We start from the raw sequence: 16,851 nt of genomic DNA on the forward strand, positions 1-16,851 counted from the left end.
GTAGGTGGGTCCCTGAGTTCAAGCCAGCCAAGACTACATAGCCAGATCCTGCCTAAACAAAACAAGGGGCCACAAATGGTTCACTTGGAAAGGTGCTTGTGCAAACAGGAGCTCAGTTTGGATTCTTGTCACCCACTTATAAAGCACCTATGGTCTCCGCAGTGGGGAGACAGAAGCTCCCTGGGGTCTCGGGTCCACATCCTAGCCAATTCAGCAAGCTCCAAACCACAGAAAGGTTCTCTGTCAGTAGAGTGTTGAGTGTATCCAACATGGCTCTCTGTCCCCCACACACAGATGTCTACAACACAACATTCCAGGGTTAGGAAATTTTGCAGTCTAGCTGCTGTGTCAGTTACTGGGACATCGTACTCCCTTCATGGTCCCACACGACCGACAATGCCAGATACCACACATCTGCTCCAACATCCAGACTGGATTTTGTCAGTGAGAAACTTCCCCAAAGCACATGCCCACAGGCTTCCCACTCGCACTGGCCTTGAGGCCTTCAGTGGCCATGAGAACACCAGGATGGTGGCTTTGTCCTCATCTTGGATGGGGACATTCTCTGAAGAAATGGGCCCTGGCCCCCATACAGCTGCACTCAGACCAAGACCCACTATGTTACAGAAGATGTAGTCAGGGGAACTGCTCTACAAAGCTGCTCACGTCAGACTCCACACTCCATAGTATCTCGAATCTCTCAGGATGCCTGACTGTGGTTTCACAGAAAGTAATAGCTGGAGTCTTAGGGACCAGTCCTGTGACTCTACCAGGAAGAGCTAGTAGGTCCATCACCATAGACCTGGTTACCACTGGTTAGGAGCCATGGCTTCTGGATAAATGTATTCTAGCAGAAAGTAATAGCTGGAGTCTTAGGGACCAGTCCTGTGACTCTACCAGGAAGAGCTAGTAGGTCCATCACCATAGACCTGGTTACCACTGGTTAGGAGCCATGGCTTCTGGATAAATGTATTCTAGTACATCTAAGATGGCACCCTTAGGGGAGAGAGAAAAACAACAAACTAACAAAAAACAAAACAGGCCATACAACACAGTAACTACACAGCTGAGAAAAAGATACAGTACCCTCTTATTCCTGAGTATCAACACCTAGAGCTCCTCAGAGAGGGGTGGGGTTTTGTGGGCTCCTCCCACACAAAGGCCCATTCTATTTTTTTTTAAAGATTTATTTATCATATATATAAGTACACTGTATCTTCGGACAAACCAGAAGAGGGCATCAGATCTCATTACAGATGGTTGTGAGCCACCATGTGGTTGCCTAGAATTGAACTCAGGACCTCTTGGAAGAGAGGACAGTGCTCTTAACCACTGAGCCATCTCTCCAGTCCAGGCCCATTCTATTTATTTGTTTTGCTTTTTTTTAAATATTTATTTTATTTATATGAGTACACTGTAGCTGTCTTCAGAGATGGTTGTGAGCCACCCTGTGGTTGCTGGGATTTGAACTCAGGACCTCCGGAAGAGCAGTCAGCGCTCCTAACCGATGAGCCATCTCTCCAGCCCCCTTGTTTGTTTGTTTGTTTTAGACGAAGGCTGTCACTAGGTAGCTCTGGCTACCTTGGAACTCTGTGGACCTTCAATTCACTGAAATCTACCTGCCTCTACATCCTATGATTAAAAGTGTGTGCCACCAAGCCCTGCCTGCATAAAGCCTTTTTTTAAGGGTTTATTTTTAGTTCTGAGTCTTTGTGTGTATGCCATAAGAATGCAGGGGCCCTAAGGATTCAGAGAGGTGTCAGATCCCCAGGAGCTGGAGTTACAGTTGATTTCGAGCAACATGGATACATGCTGGGATAGAAATGCAGGTCCTCTGTAAGAGCAACACGTGTTTTTAACCACTGAGCCATCTCTCCAGCCTCCAGCTACCGAGGTCTTCCAGGCAAGGGAAATTGGACATTGTCCTGGTGAAGGTAGACTTTGCCAGCCAGTTGAGAATACTTATATAATAGGCCATAAAACTCAGTTAACCCTCTTAAGGCTTTCTTAAGTAGAAACTGGGGACTCCAGTTTTCCAGAACAGAAAAGTGACTCCCAGAAGGCCCAGGCCTAAGCCAGGAAAAAACAGAGGCACACTGAAGACAACTTTGTCCCTAACTCCAGCAGTCATAAGAAGCAGGGGCAGCTGTCGGGCCTGTCATCCTGGTAGCTTTGCAAGCGGAGGCAGGAGAATTGTTATCTTCAGCATGTGTAGCTGTGGCACCTGTGTCAGAGAACTCTCTTGCCTGTCAAAGGCTTACAAGGAAATGGGAAAGGAAAGTGACCTCAACACTGGTGTCACTTGCTGTAACCCTGAAGTCACTGTTTGATAGCCAGTTTAATGATTAATTAAAAGCACAACTGATAAAACTCCTGCGTCTTACTAAACACGTGACGTGTGAACACCCGGGCACAGTCAGCCAGTGTTCTGTAGATCTGAAGAAAATAAAGAACTGTTATCCATGAGATGCACATTCTTTTCTCTCTAAACGCTAAGGGAGATAAATTAAGTTCCATCATTAAAGAGATTGGTAAAGGGCTGGAGAGATGGCCCAGTGGTTAAGAGCATTGACTGCTCTTCCAGAGGTCCTGAGTTCAATTCCCAGCAACCACATGGTGGCTCACAACCATCTACAATGGGATTTGATACCCCCTTCTGGATTTGTTTGAAGACAGCTTTTATATATGTACTCACATACATATATAAAAAAAATAAAAAGAGAGACTTGTAAAGACATAATTCAGAGGTGGAGAGAGTGCTCAGGTTAAGAGCATCTAATGTTATTCCCAGCGGCCATATAATGAACTGCTCACACCCATCTGCAACTCTGGTCCCAAGGAATCCTCCTCCTCCACCTTTGTTTTCTTTTTAATTCATTTTATCTGTTTAAGAGTTTTGCCTGAGGGGGATGGGAGCTGGGGCCCGGTAAAGGGATACATCTCAAATATAAATAGAGTATCTAATTAAAAAAAGAGAGGGAAAAAAAAAAGTTTCGCCTGTATGCATGCATGTGAACCGTGTGTACACCTGGCGCCCACAGAGGACAGAAGCCATTGGATCCCTGGGTCTCTATAGGCTGTGCCTAGCTGGATTTGACAAGGCCTTGCACCCTTCTGCAGAAGTAAAACTTTCTGCCTTGTCAGAAATACTTTAGATCCTGTGGTCATTTTCCTGAGAGATCACAGGCTAATTTATAACAATTATCAAAAACCTGTCTCAAGATAAAAAGTAAAAAGACGCCTGAAAGACACTCACGTTGGTGTATGCCTCTATCACTGCACTCCAGAGGCGGAGACAGGGTGATTACCTTGGCTTTATTGTGAATTGCAGGCCAGGCTGGGCAAGAGTTAGGCAATGAGAAGGAGGAGGGGTAGGAGGAGAAGGGAGAGAGTGAGAGAGCTCGAGCAAGCTAGAGCGCGAAGCATTGGAGGAATGAGTGTTTCTCTTACATACAACTCCTCAGTCGTGTCCCTAAGGGTCAAAGTGTTAACCAAAGCCTGAGCTCGCAGAGCACAGCGCTGCTCCCATGGAGAAAGCGGCCTCTGCAGCGCTTGGTTGCCTTGGCCCCGCCCCCAGCCCCCAGCGTGTTGCCTTGGCCCCGCCTCCAGCCCCCAGCGTGTTGCCTTGGCCCCGCCTCCAGTCCCCAGCGTGGTTGCCTTGGCCCCGCCTCCAGTCCCCAGCGTGGTTGCCTTGGCCCCGCCTCCAGCCCCCAGCTTGGTTGTACTGCCCCTGTCTGTCCCCAGCAGGCAGAAGTCGTCCAAGATGGCTGTGCGCTGGGGCATCGTGTCGGCCGGCTTAATTGCCAGCGACTTTACCACCGTGCTGAGCTCACTGCCTCCCTCGGAGCACCAGGTTTACCTCCCTTGGAAGACACTGGGTCTAAGGAAGAATCCCTACCTAGTCCGAGGAACGAGGGAGTCCCGAGTGTGAGGGAGGAGATTCCCTAGGTCTGACACAGTATGTGACTCAGAAGAGAAAGGGACCCTTCTTCTGGTCTCCAAGACCATAAGAGACTTGTTTTCAGTTCAGTCCTCCTCTTCACCCCAGTCTTGTAAACCTGAGGTGCTTGAGGTTTGCAGAGGGTGGGTATCAGCTGCCATTGTGCAGTCGGAGACTGGATCCTGGGCTCATGTCGAGCCTCCCTTTTCCTTATTCAGTTTTGCCATGTAGCAAACACAGTGTTTGGCACCTGCTTCCTCGACAGTAGTAGTATCTTCCCTAGCCATCTTGGAGGAGGCTATAAGCTCCCCCATTGCAGCCTCCTCCATTGCTTGGGTCTACTTTATCTTGCACACCTCAACCATTTGAATCCAACTCTAGGTGGTAGCCGTAGCTGCAAGGGACCAGAGCCGGGCAGAGGAGTTTGCACAGAAATACAACATCCCCAAGGCCTATGGCTCCTATGAGGAACTGGCCAAGGACCCAAATGTAGGTAAGTGGCCTCGATGGTGGAAGTGGGGGAGCAGAGCTAGGCAAGGCCCCTCACCTGTGCTAAAGGCACTACAGAAGCACCTGACTCCAGGGGTGACCTTTGGAAAGGCTCAGGCTGGGTAGGAGGAAGAGTGCAAGAGTGAAGAGGATATCTGTGACCAGAGACTGGCTGAGAAATATTAAATTGTGCTTAGATGCCAGGCCTCTCTGTAGACAAGGCTATGTTTTGAGTTTCTCACAAGGCTAGAGAATCTGGTAAGGATTTATTAGTTTATTTTGCAGGGCCTCTCACACGTCAGGCAAAAGCTCCACCAAGCTGCATCCCAACACTTTCATTTTGTGAGAGGGTCTCACTGTATAGCCCTGGCTGGCCTGAAACTTTATGTAGACCAGACTGGCCTCAGAGTCACAGAGATCCACCTGCCTTGGTTTCTAGTTTTTAAGTGTTGGGATTAAAGGCATGGGCTAGCCTGGGATTAAAGGCATGAGCTAGCATGCCTGGCCCCTTGGGTTTTTGAGATAGACCTCACTAGGTAGCTCAGGCTGGTTTCCAATTGGTTGTCCTCCTGCCTCCCCTCCCAAAAGTGTAACTGCCTTTTGCTATTTTGTGAGTTCTTTCGTCCACCCTTTCAACCCCCTAACAGGAGATAAGAGAGAGGGAAAAAAAAGGACAGAGAGGGTAAAGATCTCTGAAAAAAGTCAGGTCTCAGAAAGTGTGTAGGGGGTGTTATCGGTAGACTACTTCCTGCTGATAATGGGCAAGTTTGATCTTTCCTGGCAGAATATCTAGTTTCTTTTTCTTGTTTCTTCTTTATTCATGACTACTTAACAAACCTTGATCAACAACCCACCTCTCAAGGCCCTAGGATTTATATATCCTCTGAAGTCAACAGAATTCCAAATGTCACACTGTCACAGAAACTCTCTGCAGCTGGCAAAATCACGCCTTTGCTAGAGCTCGAGGCAAACCACAGTCAGCTGCTGTGGACAGTCTGAAGCAGCCATGTAACCCCACACCTGGGGTTAAAATGAAAACATTCCTACATTTCTGTGTTTTTTAAAGAAACCCAACAATTCCAAATTGTCACTACACAAAAGCTTGGTTGTTTCTGCCCAATGAGCCTACTGGGACTGCATTCACAGCCTTGTCCCTGAATGGTGGTGGCCAGGCCTCTTGTTGGCGGTACTGCTGACCTCCTTCCTTCCTTTCTCCTACCTTAGAGATAGCCTATGTCGCCACCCAGCACCCTCAGCACAAGGCAGCCGTACTCCTCTGCCTGGCAGCAGGCAAGTCTGTCCTTTGCGAGAAACCCATGGGCGTGAATGCAGCAGAAGTTCGGGAGATGGTTGCCAAAGCCCGTTCTCAGGGCGTCTTCCTTATGGAGGTAAGCCTGGGGAGGCCCTTCTCATATAGCATCATCTGCCAGTACTAATCATGGTTGCCCACATATGCCCAGTCGAGATACCCCACCAGCACACACACACACACACACACACACACAAAAGGATCAGAATCTACGTGTTGGCCAGGATATAACTGAGTCTAGCCACAAACTTAAGTTCATTTCTCCCCACTTAAAGGAAAAGTATTTATTTAGAAAGCAAGAAAACCAAAGGAGACAGAGGTCATTTTCCTTAGGGGTTGCTGGGGTAAGACTTACCTAGGGGGTGATGGGGAGGCGTGTCAGGCAGAGCAGCAGCAGCTCAGGAGAGTCCCACGGCATGCAGGAGCTCAGCTTTTTGGACGCACCCATGCTGTTTCTGCAGGTTACTGCTTGCTCTGTGGACCTAAGGAACCCACAGATAAGAACGGTGACTCAGCCTTTGTAGCCTCTACTCCCAGGAAGAGTTAAGACAATGGCACACACAAAAACTCCCTTCTCCCGGAGAACAGGAGCTATCAGGAGATAAGGAAAGGCTACTTTCTCAGAACTCCATCCCCAGTACAGGAGTGGTAACATCCGAGGCAAAGGGATTCTTTAACTCATGACGGGGGCTCCAGTCATCTAAGGCACAGCTGATGGGAGACTCGGAATTTGCCACCAAACTGTTCAGCTTCCAAAATAGTGATTAAAAGAAAAACCTGTATGTTAGAATGATTCATTCGATTTAATTTGCCATATGTATATTGGTGCCCACAGAGGTTAGAAGTTGGTGTCACAGCCCCCAGAACTGAAGGGGTTGTGAGAACCGTGTGGTTGGTTGGTAGGAGGCAAACCTGGATCCTCCTTAAGAACAAGTGCTCTTAAATGCTGAGCCATCTCTCCAGCCCCTCAAATCAGCCACTGTTTCCAAAGTCAACCAGGAAGAGATGAGGTGTTCAACTTAAGCGCTCAGGAGGCAGAGTCAGACAGCTCACGTGTTAAGAACACTGGCTGCTCTTCCAGAGGACCAGAGTTCAGTTCTCAGCAACCACACATCTCATCTGTAACTCCAGTTTCAGGGGATCTGACGTCCTCTTCTAACCTTTGGAAGCATGAACATATATATATATATACACAGATCCACCAATAAAATAAAACTGTAGTTAAAAGTGCAAGGTTACCTTCAGCTCATAGAGAGCTGAACTGCATGAATCCCTCTCTCAGAAGAAAAAAGAAGTCACCCCGGAGTGAAGTCAGCAGGGCCATCCAAGGATGATGCTGCCGTAATCCTTAGCAAATGTGGCAGAACTTGCTCAGACTGTGTGGGGCATGCTTTAGCCTCCATGTTAGATTTTAGGGGAAAGAGAGTAGAGGAGGTGTGGAGAGAGAGAAAACTCTTTTCTTCTTTCTTTTTGTTTTCTTTCCTTCTTTCTTTCTTTCTTCTTTTTTTGAAATTCACACACACACACACACACACACAAAATCAAAATATATTATAAAGTGTTGAATCCAAATTGCTTGCATGAAATAGTATAACCAATTAAGAGTATATGCCCATAAAACTGTGAAACCATAAGAGTTTTGCCTATTACAATTTCCTAAGCAAACCTCATGCTGCTGAATTTCATTAAATGTTGGTGTTTTTTTTTTTTTTTTTTTTTTTTTTTGTTTTGTTTTGTTTTTTACACATTGATTTCTCTCACAAAATTCTGAGAATTACAAAATATCACATTGAGTTAGAGCCAGTTAAGGTGAAGGAATTTCTTCAATTATAGTTTCGATTCTTTTATAGCTTTGCTTAAATTACTTACTATACCACCAACATCCGTCCTGCCAATCACTTCTTCGGCTCTACCCTTTGGTAGTCATCCCATGGTACTCTCTCTTTTTCTTTCTTTCATTTTTGTTTTGAGATAGTGGTGTCTGTCTACATAACCCTGGCTCTCCTGGAACTTGCTATGTAGAAGACCAGGTTGACTTCAAACTCGCAGTAGTCCACCTGTTTCTGTCTCCTGGATGCATTGAGTAAAGAAAGCCATGCTATGCCCACCAATATAGTTTCTAAAGGGCTCTGGGTTCAGGCCCACCTGTCCAAGGAATAGTGCTGCCCACAGTGGACTGGACCCTCCTACAGCAATTCAAACCCAGGCACTACCCCCACAGACCTATGGACCAGGCAGTCAGATGTGGGCAGCTCCTCCATTGAGACTCGCTTCTGCTACATAGTACGTTTGACAGCCTGCACTGCATAATATCCTGCCTAAAACAAAAACAAAAATGAGTATGGGACAGAGACAGTTGATCAATGAAATATGCGGTGATGGTCCCAGTGGGGAAAGTCAAGGAAGGACCTTGTATTGGGGGCTCTTGCTATGGAAAGACAACTGTTTGGGTAGGAGAGGAGCAGATATCCCTCAAGACTAGGATCCTAAGGGAGATCCTAGGCTGATTACCTCAGTACTAATACTTCATTTCCTTGAGCTCACCTCTCTGGTCTGCAGGCCATTTGGAGCCGGTTTTTTCCTGCCATGGTGGCTCTGCAACAAGTTTTGGTCCAAGGAACTATCGGAGACCTACGAGTGGCCCGGGCAGAATTTGGCATGAATTTAAGCCGTGTACCCCGGGCCACGGACTGGAGCCAGGCCGGCGGTGGTCTGCTGGACCTAGGCGTCTACTGTGTCCAGTTCCTCTCCATGGTCTTTGGTGCTCAGAAACCAGAGAAGATTTCAGCTGTGGGGAGGATCCATGAAACAGGTACTTAGTGGTCTTGTCTGAAGGCGGTAGGAGTTATCTCGAAAATCCCCTGCCCCATCCCTCTTCCAGAGAATCAAGTTAGACTGCTGGAGGGACTTCCTGGCGGGAATCCTCGCCTATGCGTATAAAGAACCACCATTCCCAGAATCACTAGCGGCACATATGCACATGGTTTAAACAAGTATCTGCCCCATGGCATTCTGGGAAATGCAGTTCAGGGCCCAACGTCTCCTCCAGAATCCTCTCAAACCCATCCTGCGCACCTTTACCCTTTCACACAGGTCAGCATTTCACCGGGCTCTCATGTGATCTGGGACGGGACAGCCACTTCAGTGGCCCAGTGTTAATGAATTACAATAACTGTTAAAGGCAAACGAAAAGCGGTTAAGAAATAAGAACAATTGATTCCTGGCAGTGGTGGGTCTTTAATCCCAGCTCTGGGGAGGCAGAGGCAGGTGGATCTACGTGAATTCAAGGCCAACCTGGATCAAAGCGATTTCCGGGACAATCCGGACTAAACGGAGAGAAACCTTGTCTTGAAAACAAAACAGACAACTTTATTTTTCGTATATGGCTGTTTTGTTTCATGCCAGGTGCCCTCCAGAAGACGTCACCAGATCTCTTGAAACTAGAGTTGCAGGCCGTTGAGAGCTACTAGTGGGTGCTGGGAACTTAACCTCGGTCCTGCATGAGAGCAGCCAGTGCTCTTAACTCCTGAGCCATCTCTCCAGCTTTCCTTGAAATAGTAAATAGAACCCAAGGCCTGAGCAGACCATGAAAGAGACCTAACCTCTTTTTTTTTTTAACACTCCTGGTTGGTTTGTTAATTTTTTTTTTTTTTTTATAAACAGAGCTTACTAGCTTCAAACTCACTAGAGATTTGCCTACCTCTGCCTTGTGAGTACTGGAATTAAAGGTCTGTGTCACCATGTTTGGCATTGTGAGTTGGGTTGGGTTGTTTTATTTTGGGGGGGGGGGGGGGCAAGGTTTGAGACAGGATTTCTCTGTGTAGCCCTGGCTGTCCTGAACTCACTCTATAGATAAGGCTGGCCTTGAACTCAAATATCCTCCTGCCTCTGCTTCCTGAGTGCTGAGATTATAGGAATGGACCACCACCCTGCTGGTTGTTTGTTTTTAGTATACATAAGTACACTGTAGCTGTCTTCAGACACCAGGGGCATCAGACCCCATCACGGATGGCTGTGAGCCACCATGTGGTTGCTGGGATTTGAATACTGGAAGAGTAGCCAGTGCTCTTAACCACTGAGCCATCTCTCCAGCCCGTTTGTTTTGTTTTCTAATATTTATTTTATTTTCCTGTGCGTGTGTGTGTGTGTGTGTGTGTGTGTGTGTGTGTGTGTGAATATATGCCATGCTACTGCAGAGGTCAGAAGAGGAATTAGATCCCCTGAAACTGGAGTCACAGACATCTGTGAGCTGCCCCCGTGTGGGTAGTTGGAATTGAAAACACCCACTCTGCAAGAGCAGTAAAGGCTCTTACCTGCTGTGCCATCCCTTCAGCCTTGAGATACCATATAATTACTCATTTAAGTACGTAATTAATTCAGGGTAATGTGGCTCATGAGTTACCCCAGCCTTTGGGAGGCTGAGAGGAAGATACCAGGAGTTCAGAGTGGGGATCCTGTTCCATAAATCAAAGCATCCAGGTGAGATGGCTCAGCGAGTCAGAGGTGTCCACTAAGGAAGCCTCAAGACCAGAACTTGGTCCTCAGAATTCGGGAAAAGATGGAAAGGGAGAATTTTCTGGAGTCTTCTGACGTCCACAGATGAGCTGTGGCGTACGACGTGTCTGTGTACACACTAACGGCGCATCAGAAAGTCAGCCAAGCATGGTGGTGTCAGCCTGTCATCCCCGCCCTTGGGAAATGAAGAGGGTCAGGAGGTCATTGTCTAACACACAGGAAGTGTGGAATGAGCCTGCACTCCTGGAGATCCAGCTACACAGAACCCAGCACACATGTGTCTGCTGACTGGTGCCTTCTCTGCAGGCGTGGACGACACCGTCACTGTGCTGCTTCAGTACCCAGGAGGGGTTCATGGTAGCTTCACCTGCAGCATCTCCACCCCCCTCACCAACACCGCGTATGTGAACGGTACCAAGGGCATGGCCCAGGTGAGACATGACAAGTCCCAGTGCTGGGGACGCCTAGAGCTGAAGTAACATTTTTCTTAACCATGCTCCCGAGACTGAGACGCACTCACTCATTAACAAGCAGGCCGGGGGCCGGGGGCCGGGGGCTGGGTCTTGGAAGCCACAGTCTCATATCCTCAGGCCTTAGGACAAACCAGATCTTCCCATATATGGGTTTTGCATTAGGAATGGAAGCCTAGTCTTCCCAAGTCTAACAAGCATGTGCCCCGTCACCCCTTACTCCGCAGCCCCAGTTCTTTTTGGCTGTGTGTGCTACTTTTCCCACTTCATTACCAAATCCCCGGCCGAAGGGAAGGTTTGTTTGGCTCGGGGTTCCAGACCTGTGTGTTCCCTGGAGGACGAAGCATGCTGGTCCTGTAACAGTGGAAGCTTCCCATGCTGCCTGTTCACACCATGTTCACACCATGTTCACACCACGGCAGTGAGGAAGCAGTGCAGTGAGGAGTTTGGTTTCTTTAAAGAAAAGGAAGGAAGGGGAAGAAGAGAGAAATAGGCATGGCCTTTCATTTTTCATTTAATCCCGGGTGCTTCAGCTCGTCCACGGCAGCTGACCATGATTCGCCCCGTGCTCTGGCGGGTCGTGATTTTGCTCGCTACAGATAGTTTTTCTGCCATTGTGTAATGTCTGAGATTCTGGGGACTTTCCAAGAGGTATACACACACACACACACACACACACACACACACACACACATATACACACATACATACATACTTGGGCCAAGAACCCAAGTGGATTATTGGTTGATTGGCTTGATAAGTAGTCAAGTGCAAAGAAGAAACAAGAGGACATCCTGATGGTGCAGATCAAACTTGTCCCTGGGAACTCGATGCCCCCAATCATCAGGACGCATGCTAACAGTACCATAGCCCTTACTCCTCTGTCCTTTTTCATCTCCTGTCGAGTGTTAGGGAGTTGAAAGGATGGAAGAAAAAGGGTGAAGGGTGGAAGAAGGAAAACCCACAACGCAGCAAAGCCAGGCAACAAAGCTGTCTCAGAAATTTACAGCCTTCTGAAATAGCTCTGCCTGCTGGAAGACGGTTACAAACATCCGATTCTGTGAACAGCCGAGGTTCCGAACATGCCAGCCTAGCCTGGAACATTCCAGTCTTACGTGTGATCGTTCTTTCTAGTTGTTTCCAGACAGTATCTGTGTGTCACCAGAGGTCAGGTGTTCCTGGATTTCTGGAAAGCCATGGTTAGAAATAAATGCTGATTTCGTTCTGAAGGCACAGCTGGGGGGGGGGGGGGCGACTTTGATGCCCTGCAGTTGATACTTAAGCTTTTTTAAAGAAAGGAAGTCCTGCTGGGTCTCGAGGTGAGGGGAATGACAAGTTCCAGGCAGTCCAGACTGCTCAGGCAGACCCTCAGGAACAAAAGGTACAGAGGGAATCTGGAGACGCAGTGCAACTATCTGCTTAGAATCCTGAGTGACGGCCCAAAGGCAGGGCCCAGAAGTGGAGCTCTTTCTTAGCGTGTGCCTGATAGTGTCTTTGATCCCAACTACTTCGATTAAAAAAAAAATAATAATAATGAAAAAAGTCGCCTACATAACAAGTTGAACTAAGGAGTGATTTGAGCCTTCCCTGCATTCTGAGGGACTTTAACTGTCCTGCCCTCGCGTCCCAGCTGCCATCTCTGCCTGCACTCTGTCCCACAAGTGGGCAGAGGGCAGGTTTTACTTCCAGGCCTTCTACCAGATAAGTAGGAAGAAGTTGTGTGGAAACCAGGTATGATCACACACACACACATAATCTCAGGCAGAATCAGAAAGTCCAAGAGCAACCTCAGCTTCACAGAGAGTTGGAGTCCAGCCTGGGCTACATGAGACCTTGCCTCAAAAAAAAAAAGGGGGGGGGGGGAGGCAAGTAGTAGGCCTGGCCTCCATTGCTTGGCAGAAGGCGTTCTTGGTCTTCAAGTCTAGGGTTCTTTGGTCCTGGGGAGACAACAGACAGGTCTTAGTATGACAGGGCCCTTGCTAAGGAACAAACTCTTCAACCCCAGTCTCCACAGAAGGCAGGCCTGAGCCTCACAAACTGAGTGGAAGTAAATGCTTAGCTCACAGGTGCCAGAGCCCCTGGGTACCGGCATGTTGTCCCGAGTAAAGCCCCTGGGCCTCGTTGGTAAGGGTCAAGTAGTCACGTGTTATCTTCCTCCAGATTCGCAAAGCATGGTGCCCGACAGAACTGGTGGTGAATGGAGATCGGAAAGAATTCCCTCTACCTGCCCTTGGGAAAGACTTCAATTTTACAAATGGGTCAGGCATGCTCTACGAAGCCAACCACGTCCGTGAGTGCCTGCGTAAAGGTGAGGAGGGGGGTGGCGGACCGCACTAGGACTACATCTCCCAGGATACAGAGAGAGATTCCCCTTCTCAAACCTCCCTGCCTATGCCACAAAGACTTGTGGGAATTATAGTTCTCTTGCCTCTGGTGCGGGAGTTTTTCCGACAAGGCTTCCCGTGGTCTCTCTACACAGGTCTTAAGGAAAGTCCTATAGTCCCTCTGGCGGAGAGTGAGCTCCTGGCTGAAATCCTTGAGGAGGTGAGGAAGGCCGTCGGAGTCACCTTCCCCCAGGACAAGTACTGATTCAGCTCCTGGGGAAGACGTGACAAGCAGTCTTTACCTGGATCTCCATAACCTGGCCCTCTACTTTTTTTGCAAAGCAGCCCATGCTCTCCCTTTGGAGACCACGTCTCTTCTGGGTGTGGAAGGCTGGCTTCGATGAGTCAGGGTCTGAAGAGGAGCTGTGGAGTCAGCGGCATACACAGACACAGGAAGCTTCTTTTTAGGCCACACAGGTTCTCTTTACTTTAGGAGGAAACACACACACACACACAAACACAAAACAGTCATTTCTACTTTAAATCGTCAGATGCATACCTACTCATTAACAATTTTTTATTAAATCATATTTGTTGCAGGATATTTGATCACACCGTGAACCCCAAGATTGTGTTATTTACTGAAAAAAAAAAAAAAACTGTTTCTAGTTGTGATGTGGCTCACCCCTTAGCATATACACCTTTAATTCCAAACAATGCAGGTAAAGTTAGTTTGTAGAAGGAGACAGCCATGTTTGAAAGTGATGTCTAATTGAGTGGCAGACGAAGTGACGAATCAGATTTGACAGAACAGGATCCGCCCAACTCCTGTGAGAACAGAGAGGAAAGAGAGACTGCTCTAAGAGAGAGCAACCCAGAGAGTGAGGAGGACCCAGAAGATAAGAACAGATTGCCAGAGTTAGTTTGAGGCCAAGTGGAACAACCCAGTTAGAGGCCGAGAGAGAAGCCAGAGTGAAGCAGTCAGCTGGGAGGAGTTTGAGCCAGAACAGCTGAGCTAAACCAGCCAGCCAGAGTTCAGAAAGAAAGAGGGTAAGCTTATTCACAGTAAGTACATTGTAGGCCTAGATAAAACTGTACAGAGGATAGAAGCTTCCCGGCCTAGGCTCATCAAGAGTGTGCTTTTGGGGCTGGAGAGATGGCTCAGTGGTTATAAGAGCACTGGCTGCTCTTCCAGAGGTCCTGAGTTCAAATCCTAGCAACCACATGGGGGCTTACAACCATCTGTAATGGGAGCTGAGACCCTCTTCAGTGTGTCTGAAGTGTACTACCCATGCTATAAAATAAATAAATGAATCTTAAAAAAAAAAAAGTGTGCTTTTCTGAAATTTAAATTGCTCCCAAGATTTTCTACATTAAAGCCATTAACAGAAACATACTAACCTAACTATACCATAGTATATTATTATCAGTTTACATCTCTAAATTCTAAGGCTTGTGGTTGAATCATTAATGTCCTCCAGCAGCAGATGGTTGAAATCATCGAATGGTGACACCTGCCGGGGTGATCTTTATGCGTAAAGACCGTCTTTGTATTGTTCAAATGCTGGTTTCCGGTTGGCAGGTCAAGCCTCACCTGTCACAGTATTTTGTAAACACTCCAACACTGTCTGGTTGGTTTAAAAAAGAACTCAGGGGCTGGAGAGATGTTTCAGTGGTTAAAAGCACCGACTGATCTTCCAGAGGTTCTGAGTTCAATTCCCAGCAACCATATGGTGGCTCACAACCATCTGTAATGGGATCTGATGCCCTCTTCTGTTCTGTCTGAAAATAGCTACAATGTACTCACATAAATAAAATAAATAAATACTTAAAAAAAAAAAAAAAAGAGAAAAAAATTAAAAAAAAAAAAAAAGAACTCAGTGGCCTATAGCTGAGGCAGGAGAAGATAGGCAAGACTTTTGGGGAGAGTTAAGAACTCTGGGAAAGAATCTGAGGCGGGAGATTCGGCAGTGAGACACAGAGGAAGTCAGATGTATGAAACTGAGGTTAGGGGGCTGGCTGGAGAGATGGCTCAGCGGTTAAGAGCACTGACTGCTCTTCCAGAGGTCCTGAGTTCAAATCCCAGCAACCACATGGTGGTTCACAACCATCTGCAGTGGGGTCTGATGCCCTCTTCTGGCCTGCAGGTGTACATAGAGCACTCAAACATAAATACATTAAAAAAAAGAAACTGAGGAGAGGTAACCAGCCACGTGGCAGAACATAGGTTAATGCAAATGTGTTAGTTTAAGAGTGAGCTAATCTATGTAGCAGATAAACTACAGCCCAAATGGTTAATAAATGGTCTCTGTGCTGTTATGCCTAGATGGTCCTAATGGTGACAGACAGTACCAAGGAGAGGTCCTTGGGGCTCTGCCTCTCCCAGGCTCACCCTCAGTGTCTGCGCTAACCACTGAGCCACCTCCTGTGAGTTCTAAGGCGACTTGTTCACACACAGCCCTGAAAGTCATCTTGCCTTTGTTTTTACTGTAAACCCTTTCTGTTGTTACGCAGCCTCAACTCACCAGGGTGCTTCTTGGGGAAGGGTGAATGCAAGGGTTTTCTGGTACAAGGGTACCTTGGTGATCTGGTGACAGAGGGAATACCACAATGACACCATGCAATACTCCTCACAGAAGAGATTTCCAGGGGAGAAACCCATAATGGCAGCTACCTCTGAGCAGAGTGCAGACAGAGGGACTTGCACAGTTTGCTAGTGGTGAAGTACAGAGCAGCCAGGATTATTGCTTGGCCATTAACCCTGAGTCCTGGGGGTTCAAGTCCCTGGTTTGGGGACAGGCCAGAGGCACGGTGATTTTGATTTTCTACTGGCCTGTTACCTTACAATGAGAAACCCCAAGTGGCCTTGAAGAAACAGGGACTAATACCGATCACCAGGGCAGCGCCATCTGTCATGCGTGCTCATTTCTTGACGTTGGTTTCCTCGTGTGGGACTGAGGCAGCTATGATGGTGGACAATGGTGTAGCACACCTTTAATCCCAGATGCAAGCGGCTATCTGTGCATTAGAGGCCAGCCTGGTCTACAGAGGAAGTTCTAGGACAGCCAGGGCTATACGGAGAAACCCTGTCTCCTGTCCCAAAAACAACTGTGGCTGAAAGTGCTGGAGCTCCCAGCCTGTGTGGTGCCCCTAGCAGAGAAAGCGTACGGGTCACGGAGCTTAGACAACACTCTCCAATATCCTCTCAACTGGCTCATGTCCCCTTAACAGGAAGCAAGAGACGCCAAGTATACTAAATCCTGCTTGGCAATGCTTCAGTGAGATAATTTCAGCTTTCACAAAAATGAAGAGCTTTGAGCTGTAAAGATGTCTCAGCAGTTTGGAGCACTTGCTATTCTAATCAAGAACACCATCAACCTGACTGACTCCAGTTGGACGGAATCTGCCACCCTCTGCTGGTTTTCATGGGCACTTCACAAACTCTTAACCAAAGCCACACTTTCCGATTTGGCGTTTTTGCCTTTTAACCTCTATTATTATGGTGGAGAATACCCATTGTCTTTATGATAACTGTACTTTGGGTTTCATATCTTCCTTCCAAGTGAGTAGTGCGTGGTAGTGAGGTGCAATCGTAGCTCAGCCAAGGCATCAAGATGGGAAACTTGGGGCTGCGATGAAGGTTAGTTGGTAGAGGGCGTGCCTAGCACACACTGAACCCCAGGCTCAGTCCTTGGAACTTTATAAACTATGCGTAGAGGTATGTGCCTAAAAGCCTAGCACTTGGGAGGTGGGAACCACAGGATCGGAGACTCAAATTTGATCTTCGATGTCAGGATATCTAAT

General features: G+C 47.6%; 1 protein-coding gene across 1 annotated transcript; it reads left to right on the forward strand.

Annotated features, from left to right (window-relative positions):
* Positions 1-3,763: 3,763 nt before the first annotated feature.
* DHDH (dihydrodiol dehydrogenase) lies at positions 3,764-14,348 on the forward strand (the record flags this gene model as incomplete). Its single annotated transcript, XM_080908379.1, has 7 exons — positions 3,764-3,853; positions 4,322-4,433; positions 5,654-5,817; positions 8,298-8,550; positions 10,560-10,684; positions 12,884-13,031; positions 13,203-14,348. 7 exons carry the CDS (start codon positions 3,764-3,766, stop codon positions 13,310-13,312), a joined length of 1,002 nt encoding a protein of 333 aa, XP_080764505.1. The 3' UTR covers positions 13,313-14,348.
* Positions 14,349-16,851: the final 2,503 nt, after the last annotated feature.

Source organism: Micromys minutus (assembly GCF_963924665.1).
Source record: "Micromys minutus genome assembly, chromosome: 32".
Lineage (NCBI taxonomy): Eukaryota > Metazoa > Chordata > Mammalia > Rodentia > Muridae > Micromys > Micromys minutus.